General features: G+C 43.4%; 1 protein-coding gene across 2 annotated transcripts in view; it reads left to right on the forward strand.

The window, feature by feature from the left end:
• The window catches only part of LOC147701659 (transmembrane channel-like protein 7), a 475,400-nt gene that overhangs the window by 310,028 nt on the left and 138,532 nt on the right, over window positions 1-26,840 (forward strand). For both annotated transcript variants that reach the window (XM_086930288.1, XM_086930289.1), the window contains exons 9-10: window positions 1,640-1,803; window positions 12,038-12,164. In XM_086930288.1, coding sequence (XP_086786414.1) covers window positions 1,640-1,803; window positions 12,038-12,164 — 291 coding nt within the window. The remainder of the gene's footprint in view (window positions 1-1,639; window positions 1,804-12,037; window positions 12,165-26,840) is intronic.

Below are 26,840 nucleotides of genomic sequence, written 5' to 3' on the forward strand. Positions count from 1 at the left end.
TTCGAAAACTCCAGACTGTCCAGAACACCTCAGCCAGACTGATCCTGGATAGCCCCCGTCACAGTCACATCACCCAACTTCTCTGCGATCTCCACTGGCTACCAGTCAAAAGAAGAATAATCTTCAAACTTCTCACCCATGCATACAAGGCCCTTCACACCACCGGATCCGCATACCTGAACAGCTGCCTCCCCTTCCACGCAACCAATGACACCTCCGATCAGCCCAGCTCTCACTGGCCACCATCCCACGTATCAGCAAAACTAGAACATGAGTAAAGTCCTTCTCCTACCTCGCAGCTAAAGCTTGATACTCTCTCCTACTCCACCTCCTGCAATCTCCCACATTGCCCCAGTTCAGGAAGGACTTCAAGACCTGGCTTTTCGGGTGACCCCAGCACTCAACTGAGCCATCCCCCTGCCACCCAGCACCTTGAGACCCTCATAGGTTAGTAGTTGTGCTTTACCAACCCTGACACTAGCTCTATCAATCAAACGATTGATAGAACTAGTGTCCCTCCACCCTAATATACGACTAATTCCAGATCCTGCCCACCCATCGAAGGACCCCTCAAAGTCAGGGCCACCCTTTAAAAATTACCTCAGACTGCTGAATAAGATGATACTTCCATGAATTTCCTACAAATCCATTTTTCTCTAAGACTCTTTTCACAGGCACTCCATCTATGCCCCTTCCTACAGCAGCTCAAGCAGTCTATAAGGCCACTCATTTAGAGGATGTTTACTTTTACGTCACTACGTTCTAGACCATAAATTAATTGCTGCATAGTAGGTGCAAATGGGGGAGGCACCCAGGCTCACTCACAAACCTGCTATGGAGTGGGACATATACCATAGCATCACTAGGAAACACACTGCAGTGAGGACCCCTTACTTAGATTGTCCTCCCTCCTTCCCACTTCAGAAAATTCAACAAAGTACTACTCGGGCCACATATCTCTGCTTCAATCCAGAAGGATCACAGAGAGTGGGTCAGTGCTCATCTACTGGGCTGCTGGCTGCACGCCTGCTATAAAGAGGCACTGATCCACCTCATGACCGGTTACACCTTCTATTGTGCCTTAAGCAGGTTTTTCGGCCATTTAACTTAAATACTGGCAAAGCCATCTGGCACCTTCAAGATCCTAAATAGCATGCCCTCTTGTCAGTTAAAGTCGATAGGGACAGTCTTGAAAAATATCAGGCCATTTTGCAAACCACGGAAATTTATAGGATCCAAGAACTCCATCGAAGGCCATCATGGATCTGGTGAGTTTCTTTTGTTCTGGTTAGTATGGATAGCATGATTTAGAGGCATATTAGTTTGTGAAGGAAGAGATCACTTGATACTTAGACTTATAGTAGTCCAGGCTCTGGTGCGCCTGCCATCTCTTCTAACAGCGACCTACAAATTAATTTTCTGAGGCCTGATGAGAGAGAGAAATGCTGTTTGTTAGCTTTGTATGACTGCAGGTCTGGAGACATTATGGGCAAGTGAGCTACCCTGATGGGTTTTGAATTGTCTCTGTTTGGCTCGATGCAAATATATCATAGAGATGTAAGTAATGTAATACTTTGTCTGCTGGAAATCACTCTTTAAGGTAATCTGAATCTAACCCTTTCTGTTTTACCTTATATAGGAGAATTCAGTAGTGTCAGGGAATTTTTTCCTGGAGCTTCTGGTGGGGTACCTCCCATCTATTGCTATTACTGCGGCCAATTTCATCCTTCCAATACTCTTTGGCATAATCATCCAGTTTGAGAAGTACCCTCTAACCACTGAGATCAAACTGACACTGCTCAGGTATGGTATTAAGGAATGGCTCTTTTTATTCCAAGAGATAACACAGAATAAATTAATATACCCATCTTCAGAGAGTCCACTTAATGTGCCTGAATAACATGTATTTGTTGCTGAAAATAATTTCAATGTAGAATACCATAGAGACATCCAATTTATTGACATAATACGAGCATGTCATCCATCATGATGTAACGGCAAAAATATTTTTCAAAGTTAGTACATTATCAGTTCACTGTTGGTCACAAACCTGCCTTTACATATCAGAAACTAAAAGCATAGTAATCGAACATTACAAACCTCATCAGGGCATAATACTGTTCATTTTTCCATATTAACAACCGACAGATGCACTAACTACATGTAGCAACTATTGAAAACATGGAAAAAAGCATCATCACAATTTGAAATTTCAAATCCCCATTGTTCTATGTTCTATGTTCATAACCACAGAGTCAAAAACCAACAATGCTCTTGTGCTTTCATTTTTGTAAGAATTCGCTAAAGTAAAAATTCTCAGACTTAGTCTTGCTGAATTCTTTTTAAACTCAAATTACTTTACTTCTATTGAGTAAAGTAGATAAAAACCTCACTTGCACTGCTAAACTGACATGTCTAAGTGTCTACTTCAAACGATTTTCGTTGTAGCTACTTTTTGAGCGCAAATTTAAAATTAGCTGTATATATCATCTTCTTACTCCCCAAACTTGCATATCTAATGTGTCTAAGATGTTAAAAAAGGAGGTAGATAAAGTGGGGCTTACGCGGTTTCATCAGTAGACATTTTATCTTTTCTTTTTTTTTGTAATAAAAAAATCCACAGTATCAAAATACAAATAAACATATATCTACAATCATAACACTGTAATAATTCAATTCATTTTCCTGTGTGAACATTATCTGTCCATCATAGAAACAATTGATACAGCCAGAAGTGTCAGGCATTGAAAAGAAGAAAAACAAAAAAACACAAGCATTTAAAGCTCCTTCCCTTGAATACACGCTAATGTCAATCCGCCATGTAGTCAATAATTGCCCTCCACACATAGAAGCCAACTTTTCGTTTTCTGAGCCCTTTAACAGAATAGAGACTAAACTCCATATTAATGATGTTATAAAACTTGGCCCGCCACATTTCAAAGGATGGGACCTTCCGCTGTAGCCAAAAGGATGTTATAGATATCTGTGCCACTGATGTGGCAATGAAGACCAAATAACGGAATTTATACATTGGCATCCATTGGCGTAATTTCTCCCCAATCCCTAACAACATCATGAAGGCTGACATTTTTATAGATACTCCAGTAACATCTGATAAGAACCTTTCTATATATCCTAACAAAGGTGTCAGAGTGGAACACAAATAAAATATATGAGGGATATTGGCATTGTCTGCACCACACATAAAACACTTCCCGTAATTTTTACCCCCCCCTTTTCAACATTTTCGCAGGGGTGTGCTACAGGTTGAACAATGTTTTATAACGCTGGGTTTTTAAGTTAGCAGCCAAGAGAATTTTCCATGCAATATAAATCAATTTCTCTAAAGAGACCGATTGGTCTCCCAGCCAACTTCCCCATTTAGAGTTGTACTTCTATAAGTCATCCGATCTTGCTGCTAACAATATTTTATAAAGAGAACCAATGTTTTCTTGACATCTAACAGCTTCTACAATCTTATACGATGTCATACTGATTTGGTGTTTACCTAAAAAGTCCCTTATTTGTAAGAATTTGAAAAATTGGGTTTTAGGTAGATGGTATTTATCCACCAAACATGAAAAGTACAAGGACCCCCCCAGCTTGATAAAAATCACCAATTCGGGTAATTCCTTTCGATCTCCCGTTAGCTGCCACATAATCCCAGAAGATCGAAGGTAGTAATCCTACTGCGGCGGTAGGTGTGTAGACAGATACCCCTGGAATCTGTACGATCTTTCGAACTGTATTCCAAACTTTAAAAACTGCTCCGAGAACCTTGAACCGGGTTCTTTTATAATAACTACTGTTGATTCTCTTTAACAGACAGCTAGTAACCTCTGAGCCCAAAACCGTCTGATAAATTGAGGGGGCCTCAGCTGGATTATTCACTTCCTCACCAGTCAATAAATTGCGTATGTTTGATAGAATGCATGCATAATAATAAAAGGCAAAATCAGGAACCAACCATCCACCTCTCTCTCTCTCTCTTGAGGAAAAGTCAAGAAGCGAGCGGTTCTACATGGTTTCCCAGGGACCCACATATATCTGGCTCACAGTGATTGCAGATGTTGCATGAGATATTTCCAAGGGGACTGCTCTAAAGTAATACATAATCCTGGCAATATATTCATTTTAAGGACATTAGATCTACCAACCCAGGAAAGCTCTTCCATATCTCAAGTGATAGTTTCACTTTACCTATAATATCACCCCAGTTAACCTCAACTGACTCTTTTAAGCAGGCCCGAATCTTAATGCCCAAATATGTGTCTTCCTTGACTACTCTGGGATCATTAACCAAAATTTTGCTCGTACATAGAATTTAGGTTTTAGATGTATTAAGCTTGTAGCCTGAAACGGAACCAAACTCCTGTGGCAGCTGTTAAATTTCAGGTAGAACTGTGACCAGACTAGATGTTACAATTGCAATATCATCGTGTACGCCAAAACACAGAAGCAATTCTGCCAAACAATAAAGGGTGTAATTTGGTTGCTTCGCTCTAGCATAATTATAAAAGGGTTATTGTAGAGCACAAACAGAAGCGGAGCACAGGACACCCTTGTTGTGTACCTCTGGAAATCTGAATTGCCTCAGAAAAACACCCCGTTGAATATTTTTTGGCTGTGGGAGATCGATATAAAGCCCGAATAGCCTGTATGTATCCCTGGCCAAACCCCATTTGCTGTAAGACCCCCCCAGAGGAAATCCCACGCAACGTGGTGGAATGCTTTTTCAGCATCGAGCAGGATCAATCCGAAATCCCTAGACTCTACCTGTGCAATGTCAAAGAGGGTCTCTACGATACTAATGTGGTTCACAGTCCCTCTTCCAGGTATGAAACCTTGTTGTCTTAGAGAAACCAGGGGGAAATTACTTTCGCCAACCGATTTGCAAGAATCTTAGCATAGATTTTACCATTACAGTTGACGAGAGAGATCAGACGGTAGGACCCCATAGATCAGATGGATTATCTTTCTTTTTAAATATGATGATGTTAGCCTCATCCCTGGATCGCAGCACTTCCCCTGTTAGTGCTGCTTGAAAAACCGCGAGCATATCAGTTTTAAAGTCTTGAAAAAAGGTCTTGTAAATTTCCAACTGGAGTTTGTCTGGGCCTGCGGCTTTTCCAATCACCAAGCTATCAGTAGCCTGCTCTAATTCATTGATAGTAATGGGGCTAGCCAACATCTCAGCTTTCTTACGATCCAGCCATTCCCACAGTGAACATGGGAGCCCTAGGCCCATAGGATGTCGCCCCATATATTGCCCTGTGTAAAGTTCTGTATAAAAATCGAAAAAAACTTTAGGAATCTTATGCGGGTCATGTACTATGTCCCCCAAGGCATTCTTCATCCGGTGATTCTTTGCCCCGCCTCCTTCATACGTAACTTCTGGGCTAAATTGCTAATGCAATTTCTGTACTCCATGCCAGATTTGTTTTAGCTTTACATCTAGCCAGTCTGGTTTGCAGCTCTAAAATATTATTACCAGCCACTAGCCAACCTGCCAGATTCTCTTCAGCTGTTTTAAGTTCATTATATAGCTCCTGCACTGCCAATTTGGCCTGTTTTCGTTTGTGCAGTCCAAAGCTCAGGACCTCTCCTCTAAAACAGGCTTTAAATGTATCCCAGACAACCCCACATACCATGGAGTGTCGATTGTTTTGAAAAAACTCTTTTATCCAAACCTTCATGTGATCAATAAAAACCTTATCCTGAAGGTGTTTCCTATCAGAAGTGAAGCCTCTTGGGGCTACACATGTACCAAGTGCTGTGATATCCAATACTACCGGTGCATGGTCAGAAGTGAACCTTGGATATACTCGTATTTTTATTCTTGCAAACAATAGAGGGGATACAAAAAAATAATCAAGCCGTACTAGCCTGCTATGCGGGTAAGAATAAAATGTATACCCCGGGTCTTCCAGATGCAAACTGCTTCAAACGTCCATCAGGCCATGATCAGTCAACAAATGATAAAGGGCCTTAAAGACCCTAGGCTTCCTACCTTTATAATTCTGACCGCAGGATTGAAAATCTATCTTGCCCAGGTTAATGTTGAAATCACCACACAGCAATACAGGAGCAGGCCATAGTGCAAGTTCCCCATTTAGATATTCAAGAACTAGGGCCTCATCGAAGTTAGAACCATATACTCTACAAAGGTTGAACTTCACTCCCCCAAAAACATCCCAGAATAGCCAAGCGTCCCTGAGTATCAACCAATATACGTCCTGTCGTTTGAATTGCTGGCCTATCCAAGATCGCTGCCCCCCTAGTCATAGTTGATTGCTTTGAGGCTGCTTATAGTACATAGCTCAATTCTAACAAAATCTTCAGTTTTACCCATGATATGTGTGTTTCCTGTAAACACACTAAATCAGGCGGAATCTCACGAAGCTTTGCGGCCACTCTTTGCCTCTTATTATAACTGTTTAACCCACAAACATTTAGCATACAAATTCGAAGACCTAACTTAGCCATAAATTCAACATGAGTACCAACAATTGCTCAAATCTAAAATAACATATTCACAAAACTCTCAAATCTTCAACAATACTGTGGATTATTTTTCTTTTTTTGTCCCCACCTTCACCTCAACCCCCCGAATCCTCCTCCCAACTACCTTCCCCCCACTCTCCCACACCACCCCCACCCCTTCAATGAGGCCTTAGGCCTGATAGTCCTAGCGATGTTGAGCTCCCACACCCATATGACGCCCCATGTGCAACAAATGAACATTACCTGCAACTTTTCAAAAAAAGGAGGAAATAGTACATCCCCCTAGACTATACCAACGAAAAAAGTGCAGAAATATTCTTTTATCCCTATAACAAGGAAGATAATATCGCTCATATGGTGTCACAAACTTTAACACAGAAAAAAGGAAAGGGAGAAAGAAGGACAATATACATCTCAGATCCGACCAACCAGCGCTTTGCAAGAAGAACCAGACTTATACATATAGTAGCATACACATCATCACAGCATAACAGAAAAATAGTATAGCTTGATACAAGGTAAGCGTAGCCCAGATCAATAGCTGTATAAGGAAAAAATTAACTGCTTTGCCTTCAGAGGGATTGTAAAAAGTCTTTGGATTGTACCTCAGAAAAAAAAAAATTGAATGTGCTCTTTTAGCTTGGCTGGGTTTAATAAAAAGGCTTGGGCCCCTTTGGCCTGAAATGGTGCGATAAGCTAGCGCAATTGTGAGCACTTCTCAACCGTTTGATGACAGTAATTTGGCCTAACATAAAACTCCACCCCTTTCCCTGCTCTCTTTCTATCGGGGTGAGCTAACTCAAATACAGTTTCACGGGCAAGAAAATTATTGAGAGAGATCAGGATAGCTCTAGGTCTAGTTACTGTTTGACCAGATCTAGGACGTAGGGAGAATGCAAAGCAGTGTGACCTCTGTACCTCTCTCTGCCAATACCACTGCATGAGTTTGGGAAGGCCTCCGTAAACAGGTCAATGATAAACTTGCATGGATCCTGTCCTTCCGTGCCCTTGGGAATTTGGAGGACTCTCAAGTTGTTTTGGCGAGATCGATTCTCTAAGTCAATCAGTTTCCACTGGGTATCGTCTTTCATGGTTTGCAAAGTCTCAGTCAAAGCCTTCTGTGCTGCAAGTTCATCTTCTAGGCAAGAAATGCTAGCTTGCACCGCGTTGAACCTTGTAGTGAACTCTGTACAGGTCTTGGCTATACGACGTACTGAGTTCTGTAGTCTGAGATAAGGAGTTTTGAGCCCTCTGGCTCTCCACGTGGGTCCCCTCCGTATGAGTCATGATGCTTTGATATATCAAATACAGTGAAACCTCTTCTCATGGTTATGCCGCTTTTACTTTAAGGGAGTCCATGTTGTCACCGTCCCTGGTGCCGATATCTAATTTTGTTGAAAAGGAGTAATCCCATTGTAAAGCATTGCTGACATTATTTCCATCAGTCTTGTTAGCTCCTTCTCTTGCCTCAGTGTTCCTACGTATTGTCCGAGGGCTGTCATCCGACGAGTTCCCTCCCATGTCTTCGGCAGCATGCTGCTATGATCACTCCCTCCGCTATCATGCAGGCCAGTCTGCAGCTTTACACTCGCCTCTAAATCATCAATAGATACATCCGAGTGGTCTGAAAGGGAGAAAAACATTTCCCCAGAATCTACCTCCTTCGTAGGAAATGTAATACTTTGACATACCATCTCTTTTCCGGAGCCAGAGCCAAGTTTTTCTATGTTATCAGCCTTTGGGGTATGTCATACCTCCAAACCGCCATTATTTGATACAATTCCAAAGATAGGTGAGTTACTTGACGAGATCTGTGGGGAGCCCATACATAGAAATCCTCCACTTGTTTGAGCATCATCCCGAATAGATAATGGGGCAGAGTCAGTAGCACCCAACCCAGTATGGGGACAGGCATATTCTTTCTCCACATGATCCTGCTCCCCCAAAAAGTCAGACATCTTCCCATCTCCTGTATCCAAGAAAGGCGTGTCCGCCTGGGGGGGCTGTGCAGATTTTTTTCCCTTCCCTACAGAAAACAAAAGGGGGGGATGGTGCGCTTACCGGAGCTGTCTTTTGCGATCTTATTGCTTACTGCCGTAGATACGCTTGTGGCGGTATCTTTCTTTTTTGAACTTCCATTCAAACTTATAACATTCTTGCCAGCAGTCGTACTAGCTCCTGTAACAGCAGAGTCACCTGGAAGGCGTGCGCTCCCTCTTCCGCCCGTAGGAGGCATTGTTCGCTGAGCACCGCTTTCCCCTCTCAGGCTTCCGTCTAATCCAGCTTCTGCAGGACACCAACAATGCCGGCTCCTCACAATAGTCCCGTAGCCGCCACAAAGCCACCAAACCCTCGCCACGAAAGCAGAGGCTGCGAAGCCCAGCATACCTGGAATGCAGCGTACATACACGTCAGGCAATGCAGCTTGGTGAGTGCCTTCTTCCTCCTTCCTCCTTCAACACATCAAGTTTCCATTGAGGTGCGGGAGTCTGGGAGCAGCCAGCTCACTCGTCCGAGCTGGTGGACGCCATCTTGCCTCCCATTTTGTTATCTTTCAGCGCACGCCTCACAGGCAGAGGCATACATTTTGGTTTTGTAACATATCCATGGCCTAGCTCCTGTGAAAGATGCAGCAGAACCTATATGAGGGAGTCATGTTTGGATTTAAAAGAGACCATGTGGATGCAGCAACTGCCTGTATTATGAAACCTTAACACCAAATATTTGTATGAGGTTACTTCATAAACCCCCTCACGTTCTCTATTAGTTTTCTACCAAAAACTAATCACAGAAAATCAATATGTTGTGCATCATAGCCTTAACTACCAAACAGTTCTTATTACAGTACATCCCCAGAGCCTTTATATAATGGTGTAGGTCTATATAAGTTCTATATAACAGTAGCCTGTCGCATGCATACTGTAACTTGGGGGTGACTCCCCCATCCATCTTGGTGGGCTTTCTCAATGGGAACGTAGTGCACATCCAATCTCAGTTTATATGGATTAAACAGGGTGCAAGAATGCACTCCAGTTTTGAACCTCTATTCGTGCATAAAAGTAGAGAGACAAGTGTCACTTGGGTCCAGGTATTGCCATGTAAATCATGAATCTCCTATAACAAGTGAGCTGGAATACCCAGGATTCTAAGTTGCTCCAGATCCATTTCCGTCAGAAGCCTATGCCATTTTGAAGTCTATAAAACAGGCACAATCACAGTGGTGTCTGCTTTAACATATCAATCATCCAACATTGATAGGGCAAGTATGTTGTTCACTGTCCCACATAGGAATGTCTTTCAACAAAAATGAGGCATAATATTCCTCTCCACATTCAACTGGGCTATCATGCTCTTCTTACCCTCGCCCTTCAATGATCTCTTTGTAGACAGTACAGGGTATGGATTCCTTCTATATAAGGGAGAGCATACCCGGGGCCCGGCACACAAGATACCTCGGTCAAACTGCCTCCGCAGCTGTTGAGGAGATGAGCTGGCTGATTACCCCAACAAGGAGTGAAGGCCTTGGACGAAGGGGAAAGCCATTTGAACGTCCCGGTGACCGGCCACCGCGATTTGGATATTGGGAGTCCTCGCATCAGTGAGAAAAGCCATCACTCACCAACACTGTGGATCTCACCCTGCAGAACAAGTTGGCGGCCTCCTCCTTGCGGCATAGGGAGTGCCGCCCAAGCGGACCGCTGCTGCAAGCTCTGGTTCCCCGCTGTATACCTGTAGTACTGAGGGGAAGATAGCGGAATCGGTGATCAAGGAGAACTGGCATGAGCTGTGGACCCCTGGACCAACGAGAGCAGAAGAGTCTCCTGCAGGTTGAGAAGGCCCCACTCCATCACCCCGTGAGTCGGTGAGCCGCGGGACGTGAGTACCGGAGCGAATGGAAATGCCGGCCGGACACAGCAGCTGAGACTTTCGTGGCCCCTCAGGTCCAGTGGGAGTGAGGCTCCCCTTCTGAACCTTTAAGGGTCCCCACGGAACATTCAGGTGAGAGAGGGAGGGAGGCCAGGCCCCCGCCAGTGAAAGTGTGCAGTAAACTTTGTTCCATACGGGCCCCTCACCCATCGGCTCCATAGTGCTGGATGCCGGCTGTGTCTGGGGCCTCCTTCTAAGTCCCGGCCCCTGAGGAATTCTTCCCCCCCCCACAGACAAAAGACAGCCACCTGCACACAGTGATCCCGCGACTGCCATGGCTCTTACCAAAGAATACCCCAAGCCTTGCCTGATTTCAACATGGCACCCGCCAGGGAAATACCATCGATGAGGGAGGATCCCGAGATTTTAACTGGTCAAAAAGCATTACAGAATAAAGAATCTCAGTACAAGAGACAAGACAAACTGCTGAGTCACAGGGTTAAACTGTCTCCCCTTAAGCATCACTCCTTAACTGCGACTCTAAAATGGCACCCAGACTTCAATTTATGACTGAGACCCCATCCAAGCGTTGGGCCTGTTTACTCTACCTTCTTGGGCCCCCACGAGGTTTTTCACTCCCACTGCTGATCTGCCAGATCTGACCTGCTTCCCAGCCCCCAGCCTCCTGCCCCCTTCCCTCTTTCCTCTCCTGGGCACTTGTTTCTTCTATATTGGACTTTTGCAACTCTAACTAATGTAACCATGTGCCCTTTACCAAAGCACTCCTTATCCCCATGTTAGGGAGGTATCCAGCCCACTGAGAGAGTCCACAGCATCAAGGAAGCCACACACAGCAGAGGTGTGGGAATGGCTACGCTTGCCAAAGCACTCCCTCTCCCCTTGTTGGGGAGTGATCCAGTATGTATACCCTGGAGTCTCAGAGACCCCTCTGAGAGAGTCCACAGTGCAAAGGGAGCCACTCACAGCGGAGGTGTGGGAATGACACCATTTCCGCTGGGATCACAGCACACCGGACGTTGGACACTGTTTCTTCCCGTCTCCCGGTTGTGTTTCTTTCAACCTCCCCCGTCTTTTTCCCTCTTTCATTCTTTCTCTACCTCCCCTGCTCCTATCCCCTCTCCCCTGAATCTCTCCCCTTATCTGCTTTTTCTCCTACGTATATGTTTATAACGCATGTAACTACGCTACAGCAACTTGTAACTATGCTCTGAAACTGTGTAACTTGTAACTATGTAACTTGTAACTATGCTCTGAAACAATGCTCGTCCTCATGTAAAGCGCTCTGATACCTCTGGGTCTAGCCACGACTATATAAAACTTTTCAAATAAAAAAATAAATAAAACATATATATAATAGTATTATCATCAACCCATACAGGAATGTCATTCAACAAAAAGAAGACATAGTGTTCCTCTCCATATTCAACTGGGCTATCATGCTCTTCTTACCTTTGTCTTTCAATGAGCTCTTTGTAGACAGTACAGGGTATGGATTCCTTCTATATAAGGGAGAGCAGAAGAGAAATAACAAAGATTGCACTAGGACGTGAGATACTCTGCCTAATATGTTATGTCGCTTTTAGATAAACTTTCCGGAAGTTGAACCATCGGCAATTTAATACCCTCCCCTCTTTTCTCCCAATAGGTGTGTCTTCCTGCGTCTTGCCAGTCTGGTCATCCTCCTCTTCTCACTCTGGCAGCAGATCACCTGTGATGGGTCAAAAGATGATGTCCATTGCATGCCCTGTGGATATAACCATGACCTGTTCCCAGTAAGTTATAATAGTATGTTGAATTGTGGAATATGTTTCTGAAGCTTGTATACATCCTGCTGGCAGTGCTTAGTTTCTAATAAAAAAAAAGTTAAGTGCTAGTAGCAAATATTGCTCTTACAGGATTATCACTCACATCCATCACTGGTGCTGCCCACTGCCACCATAGGCCAGAGTCTTCATTGGTAGTTCCAAGCTCCTCCCACCTCATGTCCACATAATATCCAGGATAAAATGTGCCCCACACCTCACTCCTCAAGCACCAAACACCAATGGTGCAGTATGGATTTAAAAATATTTCAAACGAAGGATAATCATTAATTATTCAATGGAATTGATTCTCCAAAGAAATGAACTGAAAATCTTTTCATAATCTTGCTTTCTTTATTCCATATTTGGAAACTTGTCTTCTATTAGTTCACAGCCAGCATATGTTTCGAGATAACACCTCTTTTTCAAAACTGCAACAAACATCTACACACCATAACTTTCTGATATCATTGGAAATCACAAAGGGCCTTATTACGAGTTTGGCGGTTTGACCGCTGGAGAACTGCATCCACCCCCGCCAGTAGTCCACAGTGATGGTGATCCAAGAAAAGCCATATTAGATTTTGACCATGGTGCTGGCAGTGTGGCTGAGGAGATCATGCAGTTGTGGTGAGTACATTTTCCAAATATATCAATGCCTGTGTGTGCATTTCGACCTCAAATATGTCTGATGCCCGGGTTTGGACCAATGTGGGCAGTCCTGGCAATGGCTATATGATGCGAAAAGGACTCACCTGTAGATCGTCGCAAATGGGGTTGCATTCCTTGGAGTGAAGATTCTGCTGTGAAGGGGGGCCTGAATAAAGGGATCTATATTGAAATCTGCCAGGAAGAACAAGAAAAGGGTGAGTATGCACTCCAAATTCTTTGTCACCGACACCTTGTAGCAGGCGGTCGTACCGCCCCAGTCAGCTTGTGGAAAAGGCAACTCGTAATAAGCATGGCAGTGCTGCCCTGTGTACTGCCTTATGGCAGATTTCTACCCCAGACCGTGATCTGTTGGCAATCTCAGTTGTTCAACTGCAGTCGTTCCAAAGACGACCCACCCAAATCGTAATACGATGCTTGGACCACCACCGCTGGTACGACAGTCCAAGGGACCGACAACCTTGTAATAAGGCCCAGAGACTTAATTCCCATCAAATCAAACATGTCTTAGTTCTCATAGAGTCCACCACCTATTACTCTTGTTGATTTAACATCAAACACACAAAGGACAAAAAATATCTCTATAAAGACAAAACTACACATAGTGACTAAATGGACATGATCCCATCCCTTATCCGAAATCCCTTCAAATTCCTTATTTCTTATTTAAGGACAGAACACTTTGAAATGTTCTATTTAACACATACAACTACAATACTCTTTTAATAATCACTATTATCACATTGTTGAATATAGAACACTGGATTTGGAAAAAAATATCAATTCTGTTGACGTTCATTCTTCTATACAATACAAAAATCTCAAAGACAAGCCAAGGACTCGAATATATAGAATGTTGTCTTGTGAATGAGACTCTATATAATATACTCATGGAAGAATTAATATTATCAGAATCAAAGATAATTCCATAAAGATGGACCCAGGACTTAACTATATGAAATGTTATCTGGAGGATTGAGATTCTGTTTGGTAGTCTCATAAAAACGAGATAAATTCCCAAATGCAATGGAGATAGTTCAATCCCCAAACATATAACTTGATAAAATCAGTTTGTACCCATAAGAAAATATTAGATTTTGCCCTGGTTTCCCATATAAGCTCAATTCATAACTTTTTTTATCTATTAATGAGTATTGTTTATAATATTCTCGTGTATATTTGGATATTCTCATTAATAACTGGAGTAAACTCTCATTTCAAGATATTATGTATTCATGACTTTGCTTCAAACGCAAAAAGAAAGATACAGAAGAAGTTAGGGTATCACAACAATTGGTGTATGCTCGGTAGCATTACAGTCACCCATTTATTACCAGCATTGCACACATCCACCTGTCTGGCATGTATTCAGTCCATAAAACAAAGCAACAATTCATAGTGGTGTTGCTATTAAGTGATGAATACCAATCGCCTCTTTGTCCCAAAACCTAACACTATCAATTCATGTTATAACGCCCAAAATGGTATTAGCTACTTCTTTTTATCAAAATGTTGCATAAAGACTTATACTATATACATACAGCTAATATGAAGAAATCAGCATTTATAGAGCATTACCAAAGTTGTTAAGGTATAGTAGCAATACCCCATTGTTGACATCATGTTGCACAAACATCTATCTGGCATGCAATCATTCTCACAAAAAATGTGTGTATCAAAAAGATATATAAAGCAGGACATGCTATATCTCTTTAAATATCAAAATTATTAGTTTATTCTGCCGTGAAATTTTGCATCTCAAATTTAGGACTCCCCTATTTCAATACTGTATCTGCAAGTTGCAATTTTATGAAAAAATATTTAATTTTAAGTTGTTTCAAAAGAACAAAGTTCAAACAAGCATTCCCATGGAACTCATATGCAATATACAATGAGACAGTACAATAACTTTCAGGATTTAATCCTTGAAATGAAAACCAGTGAGAAGTGGTTATTATCAATTCATCCGAATTGAATTTATTTTTTAACAGGAAAATGCAATTTTAATGGGCAGAATTGTGAAAAATCATGCCAAGTGCGCAAACCCCCAAATAAAAGAACCATGCCAAAAGAAAAATTGTGACAGAATATGTGTAATATAGGTTCATTGGTGTTATCAGAAAGCCATATCCAATATGTATACTTCTAGGGAATACGGTGGAAAATGTCTATAGTGTTATTTCAGACAATGGTCTGTCTTTGGTGATATCGACGCCGTTTTGACCCTGTGGGAGAATGGGAGGGTCAGGAATAGGGACACTAATCGGAGAGAAGAGAACAGAGCGCTAGGAAATTATACATGGTTCCAAAGGAATGGATGGAGAATTACATACATGCTGGTTAGCTTAGAGAATTAGTCATTCATTTATAAACTTTATTCGATTGTTTAAAAAACATCATAAAAGTATACAGGTTAAAACAATCATATAGTGTTGCACAGGGAAGGTACATATCACATCATTGCTTGATGTCAAAACACACAACTACCAGCCAATAAATAGAAAAAGAAATAGTGACTAAAAAAAACATACTTTTTCTTGCAGCAACAGATTTCAGAATAAAGGTTGCGGTAAAAAAACATAAATCCGAACTAGCAAGTGAGAATAAAAGTTTCATGGTATTTGATGTAGAAGACACTAAATATTTTTTAAACAACGGTTTCAAATAAACAATACGTAGGGATTTATACAGGGGGCAAATTAACATAAAATGCAGGGTACTTTGTTTGGTTAATCCATCACATGGACATGGAGAAGTAGAAGGATTTTTCATCTTTGGAAACGCCACAAGGTTGTGGACAATACCAAGTCTGAGTCTGGATAGGACAAATTGATGGGATTGTCTGCAGATGATTTTAAGATAAGTAGGTAGCCCAGAACCCTCATTTACATTGGAGGAATAGAAAGCATGGGTTGAGTAGTTGCTTGTGTCAACTTTGCGTTTATTAAGTTTTGCCCTCAAAAATTCTTCTTTCACCTCCCTTTTGGATAAAGTAATTAATATTGCAGGGTCACTACATATATCCATATCAAAGAGTTCTTTATAAGTAGTAATCACATACTTTATCCAAGGGATATTATGGGCTTTTTCCAAATGCAGGCAGTCTTTGATAATACCCTTAGTAAAGCTTGTTTCGTCCTTCAACCATATAGATCTCCATGCCAAGAGAGGTCTCAGTTCAATTAAGTCGGCTATATAATCCAACCCTAGTTCCTCGTGAACCAGGTAGGTAGATGCCGATGATGGTAAGCAAAGTAACCGTTTCAAAAACAGATTTTCCGAAGTTTGCAATTCCCTAGTGGAACAGTGCCCCCATACCCCTGAGCCGTAGAGCGCTATTAAGGTGCTTCTGTGTCTATAAATATTAAGCATTGCTGGGATCCGCCGACTACCCAATTTAGTGGCAAAACGGAAGACACCTAAGGAAGCCTTCCCCATCCTAGCTTTTATATCTGAAAGAGACACGTTAGTGATAGATTCCTTACCTTAACCATACTTGTTCTTGCAGCAACAGATTTCAGAATAAAGGTTGCGGTAAAAAAACATAAATCCGAACTAGCAAGTGAGAATAAAAGTTTCATGGCATTTGATGTAGAAGACACTAAATATTTTTTAAACAACGGTTTCAAATAAACAATACGTAGGGATTTATACAGGGGGCAAATTAACATAAAATGCAGGGTACTTTGTTTGGTTAATCCATCACATGGACATGGAGAAGTAGAATGATTTTTCATCTTTGGAAACGCCACAAGGTTGTGGACAATACCAAGTCTGAGTCTGGATAGGACAAATTGATGGGATTGTCTGCAGATGATTTTAAGATAAGTAGGTAGCCCAGAACCCTCATTTACATTGGAGGAATAGAAAGCATGGGTTGAGTACTTGCTTGTGTCAACTTTGCGTTTATTAAATTTTGCCCTCAAAAATTCTTCTTTCACCTCCCTTTTGGATAAAGTAATTACGATTGCAGGGTCACTACATATATCCATATCAAAGAGTTCTTTATAAGTAGTAATCACATACTTTATCCAAGGGATATTATGGGCTTTTTCCAAATGCAGGCAGTCTTTGATAATACCCTTAGTAAAGCTTGTTTCGTCCTTCAACCATATAGATCTCCATGCCAAGAGAGGTCTCAGTTCAATTAAATCGGCTATATAATCCAACCCTAGTTCCTCGTGAACCAGGTAGGTAGATGCCGATGATGGTAAGCAAAGTAACCTTTTCAAAAACAGATTTTCCGAAGTTTGCAATTCCCTAGTGGGACAGTGCCCCCATACCCCTGAGCCGTAGAGCGCTATTAAGGTGCTTCTGTGTCTATAAATATTAAGCATTGCTGGGATCCGCCGACTACCCAATTTAGTGGCAAAACGGAAGACACCTAAGGAAGCCTTCCCCATCCTAGCTTTTATATTAATTTGTTCAGGGGTCCATGAGCCCTTGTTATTAAAAGTGATGCCCAGGTAGCAGAAATTATCCACAACCTCAATTCGGTTTTCTTTAAAATAAAAAGGCTTAAGATTGTTTACCTTTTTGCTGCATACCATTATAAATGTTTTGGAGTTGTTGATTTTAAGTTTCTTACCCTGTATGAAATCATAGAAACAGTTCATCAGCCTCTGAAGGCCGATTGGAGTTCTAGATAATAGGACAGTATCGTCCGCATATAGCAACACTGGGATAGGTTGGCCTCCTGCTTGCGGTGCATCTGCTTGGATATATTTTAGTTCCTGTTCCATAGAATTAATAAAAAGATAAAAAAGCAAAGGGGCCAGTACGCACCCCTGCCTAATACCTGATTTGACCATAATCTTTTTTGTACATTCTCCTGCTGGGCCATATCGAATCTGGGCTGAAAGATTAGAGTATAACCTTGCTAAGAAGTGGATAATAGCTGGGGGTGCACCCATGTCAAGAAGGGTTGTCCACAACAGGGAGTGGTTCACCAGGTCGAAGGCACTAGAGAGGTCTGCAAAACAAAGGAACAAAGAACCAGATTTAACCTTGGTGTATTTCCCTATTAAAAGGTTAAGGTTAATGCACTGATCAATTGTGCCGAGGCCCTTTCTAAAGCCATATTGGGATTGTGCCAGAATGTTATTATCAGCCGCCCACTCTTCCAAGCGTAGCAGTAGAACCCGGCTCATGATTTTAAGGGAGGAATCCAAAAGGGAGATAGGGCGGTAGTTTTTAGCCTCTCCTCTATCTCCCTTCTTATAGATAGGTATAATAATTGATTCACTCCATGTTGCCGGGGTGGAGTAATCTGCGGCAGCATTAAAGACTTGGGTCAATAATGGGCTCCACAGGGCCAGATCGTATTTATAGAGATCTATCGGGACCCCATCGGGTCCTGGAGCTTTACCTCCTTTGCTGGAATTAATTGCCGTAACTACTTCTCGGGTGGTAATTCCCAATGGCTGTGGTGTCAAAAAGGGATTAGTACAGATGTTATCATAAGACTCCCCGTGTGGATCAAAAATTCCAGTGAAGTGTCGAACCCAGCTATCTTCACTTACTTGAGCAGTAAGGACTGGGAATTCTTCCTTCTGGAGGAATGGGGCGTTAATTGTACTCCAAAACAATTTGCAATCCCGAAGGGCTGCGGCACTATCCAGGTTGTCCCAGGCTTGTTCTCTGAGTTCATTTTTCCTACGCTTTAATTCTATGTTGTAATTGGACCTCAAAGTTTTAACCACTTCCCTATCTCTTGGAAGATTGGATAACGCATTCTTAAGGGTTTTTAGCGCCTTTGTGCATGCTTGGTCAAACCAGCCCACATTTTCCCGTCTGGTATTAATCTTGTTGTCAGTGAAAATTTTATTAATAATAATACCAAGTTCCTCAAAATCCGCTATAATACCCGCGGGGGGAACATTAGTTTCGAGACAACGGAGTATCGGTCTGGAACCAGCTGCCACGACTGTACTATGTAGTTTCTCTGATTTTTCCAAACACCACTTTATCCGTGTTCCATTTGGCCTACTTGGAATAATATCATCTATAACCCTTCCGGTAGGCGTGTTTCTAGGGCCCCATGTAAGGATGGACATTGTAAAGGCATTGTGGTCTCTCAAACAGTAGTCCTTAATAATCGGCACTGTACAGAGCGGCACCATTGCAGTTGAAATCACCAAATGATCAATAACAGACTCTGTATCCCTCCCTTTAAAAGTAGGAACAATATTGCCCATCATATCAAGAGCTGGTTGATGGATGACTAGATCAAATTGTAACAGAAGACTGTTGAGGGAAGCCCCGTATGAGTGTTGAAAGTGTGCTAAATTCTCCCCCAAATCTCCATCAAACCCACAAACTGGGGTGTAAGAGTGCGGGCAGGTTCTGATATTGAAATCACCCCCCCATATAATGTCATAAGATTTGTGAGATTTATTACAAATTTTCTTCAGGGTAGCTTCCAGTTCATCCAAAACTAAGGTACTGGTAGGATCAAAGGTATTATTATAGTGGTTAATCAGTAAGGTGTTCCTGCCCTTTTTAACTTGCAGTTCCAGAATTTGTGAATGTGAGCCAACAATGGAGCAAGATCTTACTGTTACCGGAAGATCTACAGATATTAATACGAGCAGGCCCCCTTTTGCCCTCCCCATAACAGATTCTTGAGCATGACAGTTATAAGAAACAAAACCATCACAATAAATATCTATAGTAGACCATGTTTCCTGTAAACATAAGATATCAAACCCAAGAATAAGTTCCCTCCACCCCAGAGCTGAAACTCTCTGACGCCACCCAGCTATATTCCAGCTCGCCATGGAATAACCTTGGACCTTAGAAGTAGACTTCTGTTCTAGAAGAATTATCTTGGGGGTCGGCAATGTACTTATACATCCCCTATCTGAAGGATCCCCGACTGGCGGTATAGGATGGACTTCCTTAAGTTTGGCTGGAATTAAGGGAGTCGAGTCCATGGTATCCCCGTTGTCATACAAGTTAGCCTGTTTAAATGGGGGGGAAGCAGGGGTATACACTCTGGGTAGTCAGTCGACTCCCTCAAGTCCATATAAACAGCTATATCGATTAGGGTCCCAAAAGGGGTTTTGCAGGGTCTGAAATTGTAACAATCTAGGGGGTCTTGGATGATGTGATCTTAACCTTCCCCTACGTTCAACCCTAGTCCAGTCATTACTTCCAGAATAATACGTGTCATTGGTAGGTGGGAAAAAGAAAGAAACTGGAAGAGTCTGAATAGTGGAATCAGGTGACCTGTTAAAACCCGCACATATGTGGGACACTGTACGGGGATCTCTAAAACTGACAGTGATGCAGTCTCCATTAATGGATTTAGGAGTCTTACCAATCCAGGGTACCCTCCTCACCATAATGATTTTGTTGTGGAGGTGTGCCGGTAATGGTCTGTTCCAGTTAAGCCATTTAATAATTTGATTTTTAAGGGAACTAAAGGTTTCAGTTTCTCCCCTTTCTAATGGAGGTACTCCTGCCAAGATTACCATAAACCGGTTGGCTTCCGGTGGGAGATCAGGCCGTCTAGTTCTTGGAGTTTTAAGATCGTTAGAAAGGGGCCCTTTGGTCTCAATGGTCATAAGTCCAGGTGGGTTGTGCGAACCTGGTTGGGGGCTTATAGTATGCTGGAGGGTGACTGGGTTGGCTATATTAGAAACTTGGGGGGAAGTTTGGGAACTTACAGCCGTCGGGGCAGGAGTTTGGGTCACAATAGTTGGGTGAATAACTTGTGGAATGGGCATACTGGAAGGAGGACAAGTACTATTAGGCTTGTTGGAATTAGCAAGAATAATAGCAGTCGATTTCTCAATATTTGACATTCTGAAATCCAGCCTGTCTAACTTACCCTCCAGTGGGAATATAATAGATTTAAATAGGGTAGCAATCTTGTCTATATAGGTTTCATGACTAGAGGTACTCACTTCATGGTTAGTATTAGACAGTATGGGTTCACCATGTAGTTTGGCTGTTTTGGAGGCCCTCCCAGTGTTTTTACCCTTTTTAATATATCGTCTTTTCCGTTTCCTAATAGCACCTTCTTTCTCCCCTTGAGTATTAGGGCAGGTAGTACTTTCATCAATTACAGAGGAAGTGGAAATATTATTACAATCAGAGATATGGTTAATTTCAGCTACAATGGTAGATGTATTTGGTATGGCAACAGGATCTACACTTAGCAGAGGGGCTGACTCTGAAGATAAAAGTTGGGCGTCCGCCACAGACAAACAATCAATTAGTCTTTCTGGTGTTTTAGCGTTAGCTGGAGGGCCAATGCTTGATCGTTTAAGAGTCATTAGTTCTTTAGATAGCCGTTTCTCCAGGGTGACAATTTCTTTATCAATAATGTTGTTAGCCCTAGGAAGAAATTTCTCCATACCTCCCGCAGCAGAAGCAGGTCCTCCCGCCATCAAAGATTTACTCCTGGTTTCCCGTCCGACCATGGTCCAGGCAGTGTCAAAAGACAAGAGTCTTAGGGGGGTAGCCCGGTCCGGTCACTGCCGTTCCCGAACGGGCACAAACGGGCCCGCTCTTGGCCCGGTCTTCCCCCGTGCGCGTTCGCGCGCGTCCCGCGGGCCGGGAGATGTTATGTTATGTTATGTTATGCTGGTTTTTTTATAGCGCTCGGCTACTCAAAAGAGTGTCCCGGCGCTTTGATTGCAGACCTGTCTCATAACACAACAAGAAAGAAAAAGAGATAAATAAACAAAAAAAACAGAAAATACAGAGAGGAGAGAAAAACAGAACCCAGGGCGCAGCTAAGAGGTGAAAAGCCAAGTTTTAAGCCCTTTCCTAAAAACCAGTAGGTTGGACGTGCTGCGTAGCACCACTGGCAGCGTGTTCCAGAGCTGGGGGGCTAGCAATCTGAAGGAACGGCCTCCAATACGTGCCCTTTTGACACGAGGAACATTTGCAAGGTACAAGGACCCTGACCTCAGGGACTTGGCTGGATGATAGAACATCAGCCTTTTTTGAAGGTATTTCGCTCCTGTAAAATGCAGTGCCTTATGTGCCAAGATGACGTCCAGTAATGTATGCTTCCTGATAAAGCCACGCCCCAGTAGGGGGACGCAGAGCCCAAGTCCAGCCCCTAATTTCAAGTGCAGGGAGGAAGCGGCGGGAAGAGGACCAGCTGTGGCAGATCAGCGCACTGCCCGCTGGTCCTCGCAGTCCCGCTGCAAGCCTTTTGATGGAATGTGGCTTCACTCCCTGGTCAGCAGGATCCCCGATGCAGGCAGTCCAATATTCACGAGCGGCACCCGCGGAGCGGGGACAGCGAGGCGTGGGTCCGGCGCAGGAGACAACAGACAGCAGCAGAGTAAAAGCGCCCGCAGGTCAGTCCGTATTCCCAGGAGGGGCACGCAGAGCCCAAGTCCAGCCCCTAATTTCAAGTGCAGGGAGGAAGCGGCGGGAAGAGGACCAGCTGTGGCAGATTAGCGCACTGCCCGCTGGTCCTCGCAGTCCCGCTGCAAGCCTTTTGATGGAATGTGGCTTCACTCCCTCGTCAGCAGGATCCCCGATGCAGGCAGTCCAATATTCACGAGCGGCACCCGCGGAGCGGGGACAGCGAGGCGTGGGTCCGGCGCAGGAGACAACAGACAGCAGCAGAGTAAAAGCGCCCGCAGGTCAGTCCGTATTCCCAGGAGGGGCACGCAGAGCCCAAGTCCAGCCCCTAATTTCAAGTGCAGGGAGGAAGCGGCGGGAAGAGGACCAGCTGTGGCAGATTAGCGCACTGCCCGCTGGTCTTCGCAGTCCCGCTGCAAGCCTTTTGATGGAATGTGGCTTCACTCCCTGGTCAGCAGGATCCCCGATGCAGGCAGCCCAATATTCACGAGCGGCTCCCGCGGAGCGGGGGCCGCGAGGCGTGGGTCCGGCGCAGGAGACAACAGACAGCAGCAGAGTAAAAGCGCCCGCAGGTCAGTCCGTATTCCCAGGAGGGGCAATGGTCTATCTTTGGTGATATCGACGCCGTTTTGACCCTGTGGGAGAATGGGAGGGTCAGGAATAGGGACACTAATCGGAGAGAAGAGAACAGAGCGCTAGGAAATTATACATGGTTCCAAAGGAATGGATGGAGAATTACATACATGCTGGTTAGCTTTGAGAATTAGTCAAGAAACAGTTCTTTTGTAAACCAAGTCAATTGAGAACCGCAGGGATACATGTGCCTCGGTATGAAATTACTACTCCAGGGCAGTGCCTAAACAATGAGAGGGACAATACGGATAAACTAAGCTGTTGGACAAGGTGCAGCCGCCATCAGTCAGATAATGAGTGCGGGAGCGCTTACCTAAGAGGGCACAAAGTAATGATGTGAAAGAGCAGGTGCTCTGGGAAGAAGGACCGCAAGTAAATCAGGAAACACCAAGATGCAGGAATACATATAATATTACTCACGGGGCTGTGCTGAAAAGAATAATCAAATTGGGCTATTTGATATAGCGGCCAAACACAGTATTCAAACATAATGTTTACAGTATGTTTGGTGGAGCAAACTTACCGGGAAATCATTAGAATGCCCAATATGGCAGAAGGCCCCAGAGGGACGCAGGTATCAGTGCTTGAGGATAAAGCCTAGGAGTTGCAATATCAAAGTGAACTCCGCGATTGGAGAATCGCAGTGAGAGCGGCGTAGTCGATCGTCAGTGTCTCCGAGCTGCGGGGCACTGCGCTCGAACTACAGATATGGGGCCTCATTTATGAAAGCCTTGCGCCACCGGTGCGTCACTTTTTCCCATGTTAAAAGTGACGCACCGGCGGCGCAAGGCCTTCATAAATAAGGGCCATGGTGTTCACCCCAGAACGAGGCTTGGGACACGTAATGTCCTCGTGGACTTGGTAAGGTGAGAGGTGTTGGGCTTTGTCAGGGGAGGCTCTGTAAGCACTGGAAAGGGTGTAAGGAAAGGATGTAAGGAACCAACTACTTTGTTGTCAACTCTTTATATAGGTTTCTCATATCCACCAATGTTTGTATTTTGTCAGCGAAAATTCAATATGCACTCATTTTCTCCGACCACCTCTGCCATCTCAAGGTATACCCACTTTTGCAAATCCAGTTTCGTTTTTTTATCTGTGTGTGTGAGCAACCCGTAATGTACATATGGTTTATGTACACAACACATATACGGAAGATACTACACCAATAGATTGTATTGTTTATGAGTGATAACTGGTGTATGCACAAGTTTTATTTATACCATAAAATAACCAATACTTTATTTTTCTAAAATGTTCAAATCCCATTCATGTCTACAATAAATTCTTTATGAATCAGTTAATCACACCAGGGACAGAACACACTTTGCAATCAGAAAATATGTCCCATTGCAAAAGATTCTAATTGGTGCATGACTGAGGGGCGTTGGTTCATTCTTTATATTTTAACTGTGCCAGACATGTTTCCCTTACAATTTGAAATAGATTGCAAATTATTCTAGGGCTCTTATTAGTGAGGAGATCTTCGCAAACTTCCCTGTTCATCATTCATTGTCTACTGACTGAGCAGGACATTCATAGACTCCTGTACCTCTACAAATCCCCTGACGTATGACAGGGGTTCATTGCTCTTTATTGCTTGTGAGAAAACCAGCCAGCAAAATGCAAGACTCTCAAACATTAGTCCACTTTCCATTACTCTGATCTCCTTGCTGAAGTACTCTGGAACACGGACCTATAGCGCTATCTTTGTCCATTTCAACATGACTTGAGCACCATCATCATGGAATATCAAGACAACCCATCATATACCTGCTGCTTTGCTGGGACTTAGGCAGGAGCTCTGCCTTGCTTCAATCTATACAGGAGCAGTGCTGAGTGTAGTCCTGTGAAGAAATGGTGGGTCAACACCAGTCACTCTTCTCTGGTATAATGCTCACTCCACAATTCAGTGTTTCCATGGCTCCTGTGAGCAAGAGGGATGTGAGTCAGGGCATGGAGTGATGGGTGAAGCCTGCAGCCAAAGAACAAAGGCCTTGCAAGAAGAGAGAAATACAGCAAATGGATGTTGTATGCCAGGATGCCCAGAATGACAGGGTGTGCATGGGAGAGCTGGTGCTTCTATCTCTGCACATCCATCTTTGGATTGGCAGGATACTAGGAGAGGCCCCACTTGTAATTTATTGGTCAGTGGTTTGCTTGATCACATTTATCAGGGGATGCACCACACACAGGGTCAGTTCAGACCACACATCGGGTATTTGCAGGGCTGTGCTGCTGGTGCAGCCATGAGCTTCCATGCTAGCACCGTGCATTGGGGAACAGAGCAGTGGTGCATACCGAGCACCCTGGTGGCCAGGCCCCTGCTGATTGCAGAATTGAGCACAAAAATGGCCCCTTGCTGTGTGTGGCAGAAGTGAAATATGAACAAGGGCAACTTAATGTTCTCACTGAGAAAAATAAAGGAAGTGAGCTCTGATATGTATGGCTAACCCCTCCTAAGCCCCCAGGCTGAATGTTTCAGCCAATGGGAATGGGAGACAGGGCTTAAAGCGGTGTACATGTGCTCTATTAAGTTACATACCCCGAAGCAAAAACATAAACCCTGACTGGGGTGTAAGCAGGCTAACACAGACATGATTTGTGGTAAATTTGGGGACACATTGCGATGGAGGTACGTGCTCAGAGGTTGATGATATCAATGACGGCTGATCTTACATTTGACAAATGTTGAATTTTGATTGCTATGTGGACCTGCTGTGCGTATATCTGTGTGGGTGCAGGAGACTGTTGTATTCTCTTATTTTGTTGTAGTGTGCATTTCACTTTAAATGGAACATTCTAACTTTACTGATGTCATGATGCAACTTGGTGCTCACGTGTTTCTAGTCTGTCAGTTGCTTCTTAGCTTTTGATGGGAACACCAGTTTTACTCTGTTACTTATAATAAATAACCTCAACAATTTCAATGGTATTCTTGGCTGTTTAACTTCGGTTACATCAGAGACCCCTAAAATCTTACACCTCAGAAGACACCTCAACAACACATCTACAGGTGGGTGGATCGGGGATTGTGTTAAACCTCAAGTTCATGAGGCAGTATATCAAAAGATAAGGTGCAAAACAGCATATAAATAATGCAGTCATTTAAATCAAAATAGACTCAATAAGAGTGTTTTAGGAATGAAATAGAAATATAGAATAATTTATTCCAAACATTCAGCAGTACAGTACAGGAATTATGCAGTGCAGATTCTTACAGTCATTATCATAAAGGTTCTCAGTAATAGAGTAATACATAATAATAGTCAAAATGAAAAATATTCCAAGTCCCAAATGAGCAGTAAAATCAGATAGAAATTGGAAAGTCTTCTGGGTAAAAGAGTAGAATTTATGTAAATCTGAACATAGAAGAAATAAGCATCATATTGCCTTACCACTTAAGCACTATCCCACTACATGAATATAAATATATTCAGAGATGGCAGAATAACCTAGCTACAAATTACAGCGAACTACTCTGAATGAATGCAATACAGCAAGCAGGCGGAAGAAACCTTGGAGGTTGAAGCATGACTGAATCCATGCCAGAAAGTCTTCTTTAGCCCCTTCGCTGCAGCGGCTATTCCGCCGCAGCACTAAGAGGGTGGGGGGGGCACGCGACGCGCCCATGCTGGTGACGGAACCGCTCTGTAACCAGCCGCGGTCGCGCTGTGCTCATGACGGAGCTGTTCCGTCACTGCCCCGCCCGCTCAATGGAACGCTCAGCGCAGGTGCGGAATCCACGCCGCGCAGGCGTGCCCAGCGGGCCATGACGGAACCGCTCCGTCATCAGCACAGCGTGACCGCGGCTGATGACGGAGTGGTTCCGTCACCAGCAGGGGAGGGGTTAAGAACAATATAATTTAGAAGTAAGCAAACATGACTTGCGCTAATACATGCAGCAGAAATAATATACAGTAAATGTGCAGGGTGAGATATTCATTTTTAAAAAGATGGTGTGGAGGCTCATTCTTGATAATACACAAATATTAATAATGCACACAACTTCAACAT

The sequence above is a fragment of the Lissotriton vulgaris genome, chromosome 7 (assembly GCF_964263255.1).
Source record: "Lissotriton vulgaris chromosome 7, aLisVul1.2, whole genome shotgun sequence".
Taxonomy (NCBI): domain Eukaryota; kingdom Metazoa; phylum Chordata; class Amphibia; order Caudata; family Salamandridae; genus Lissotriton; species Lissotriton vulgaris.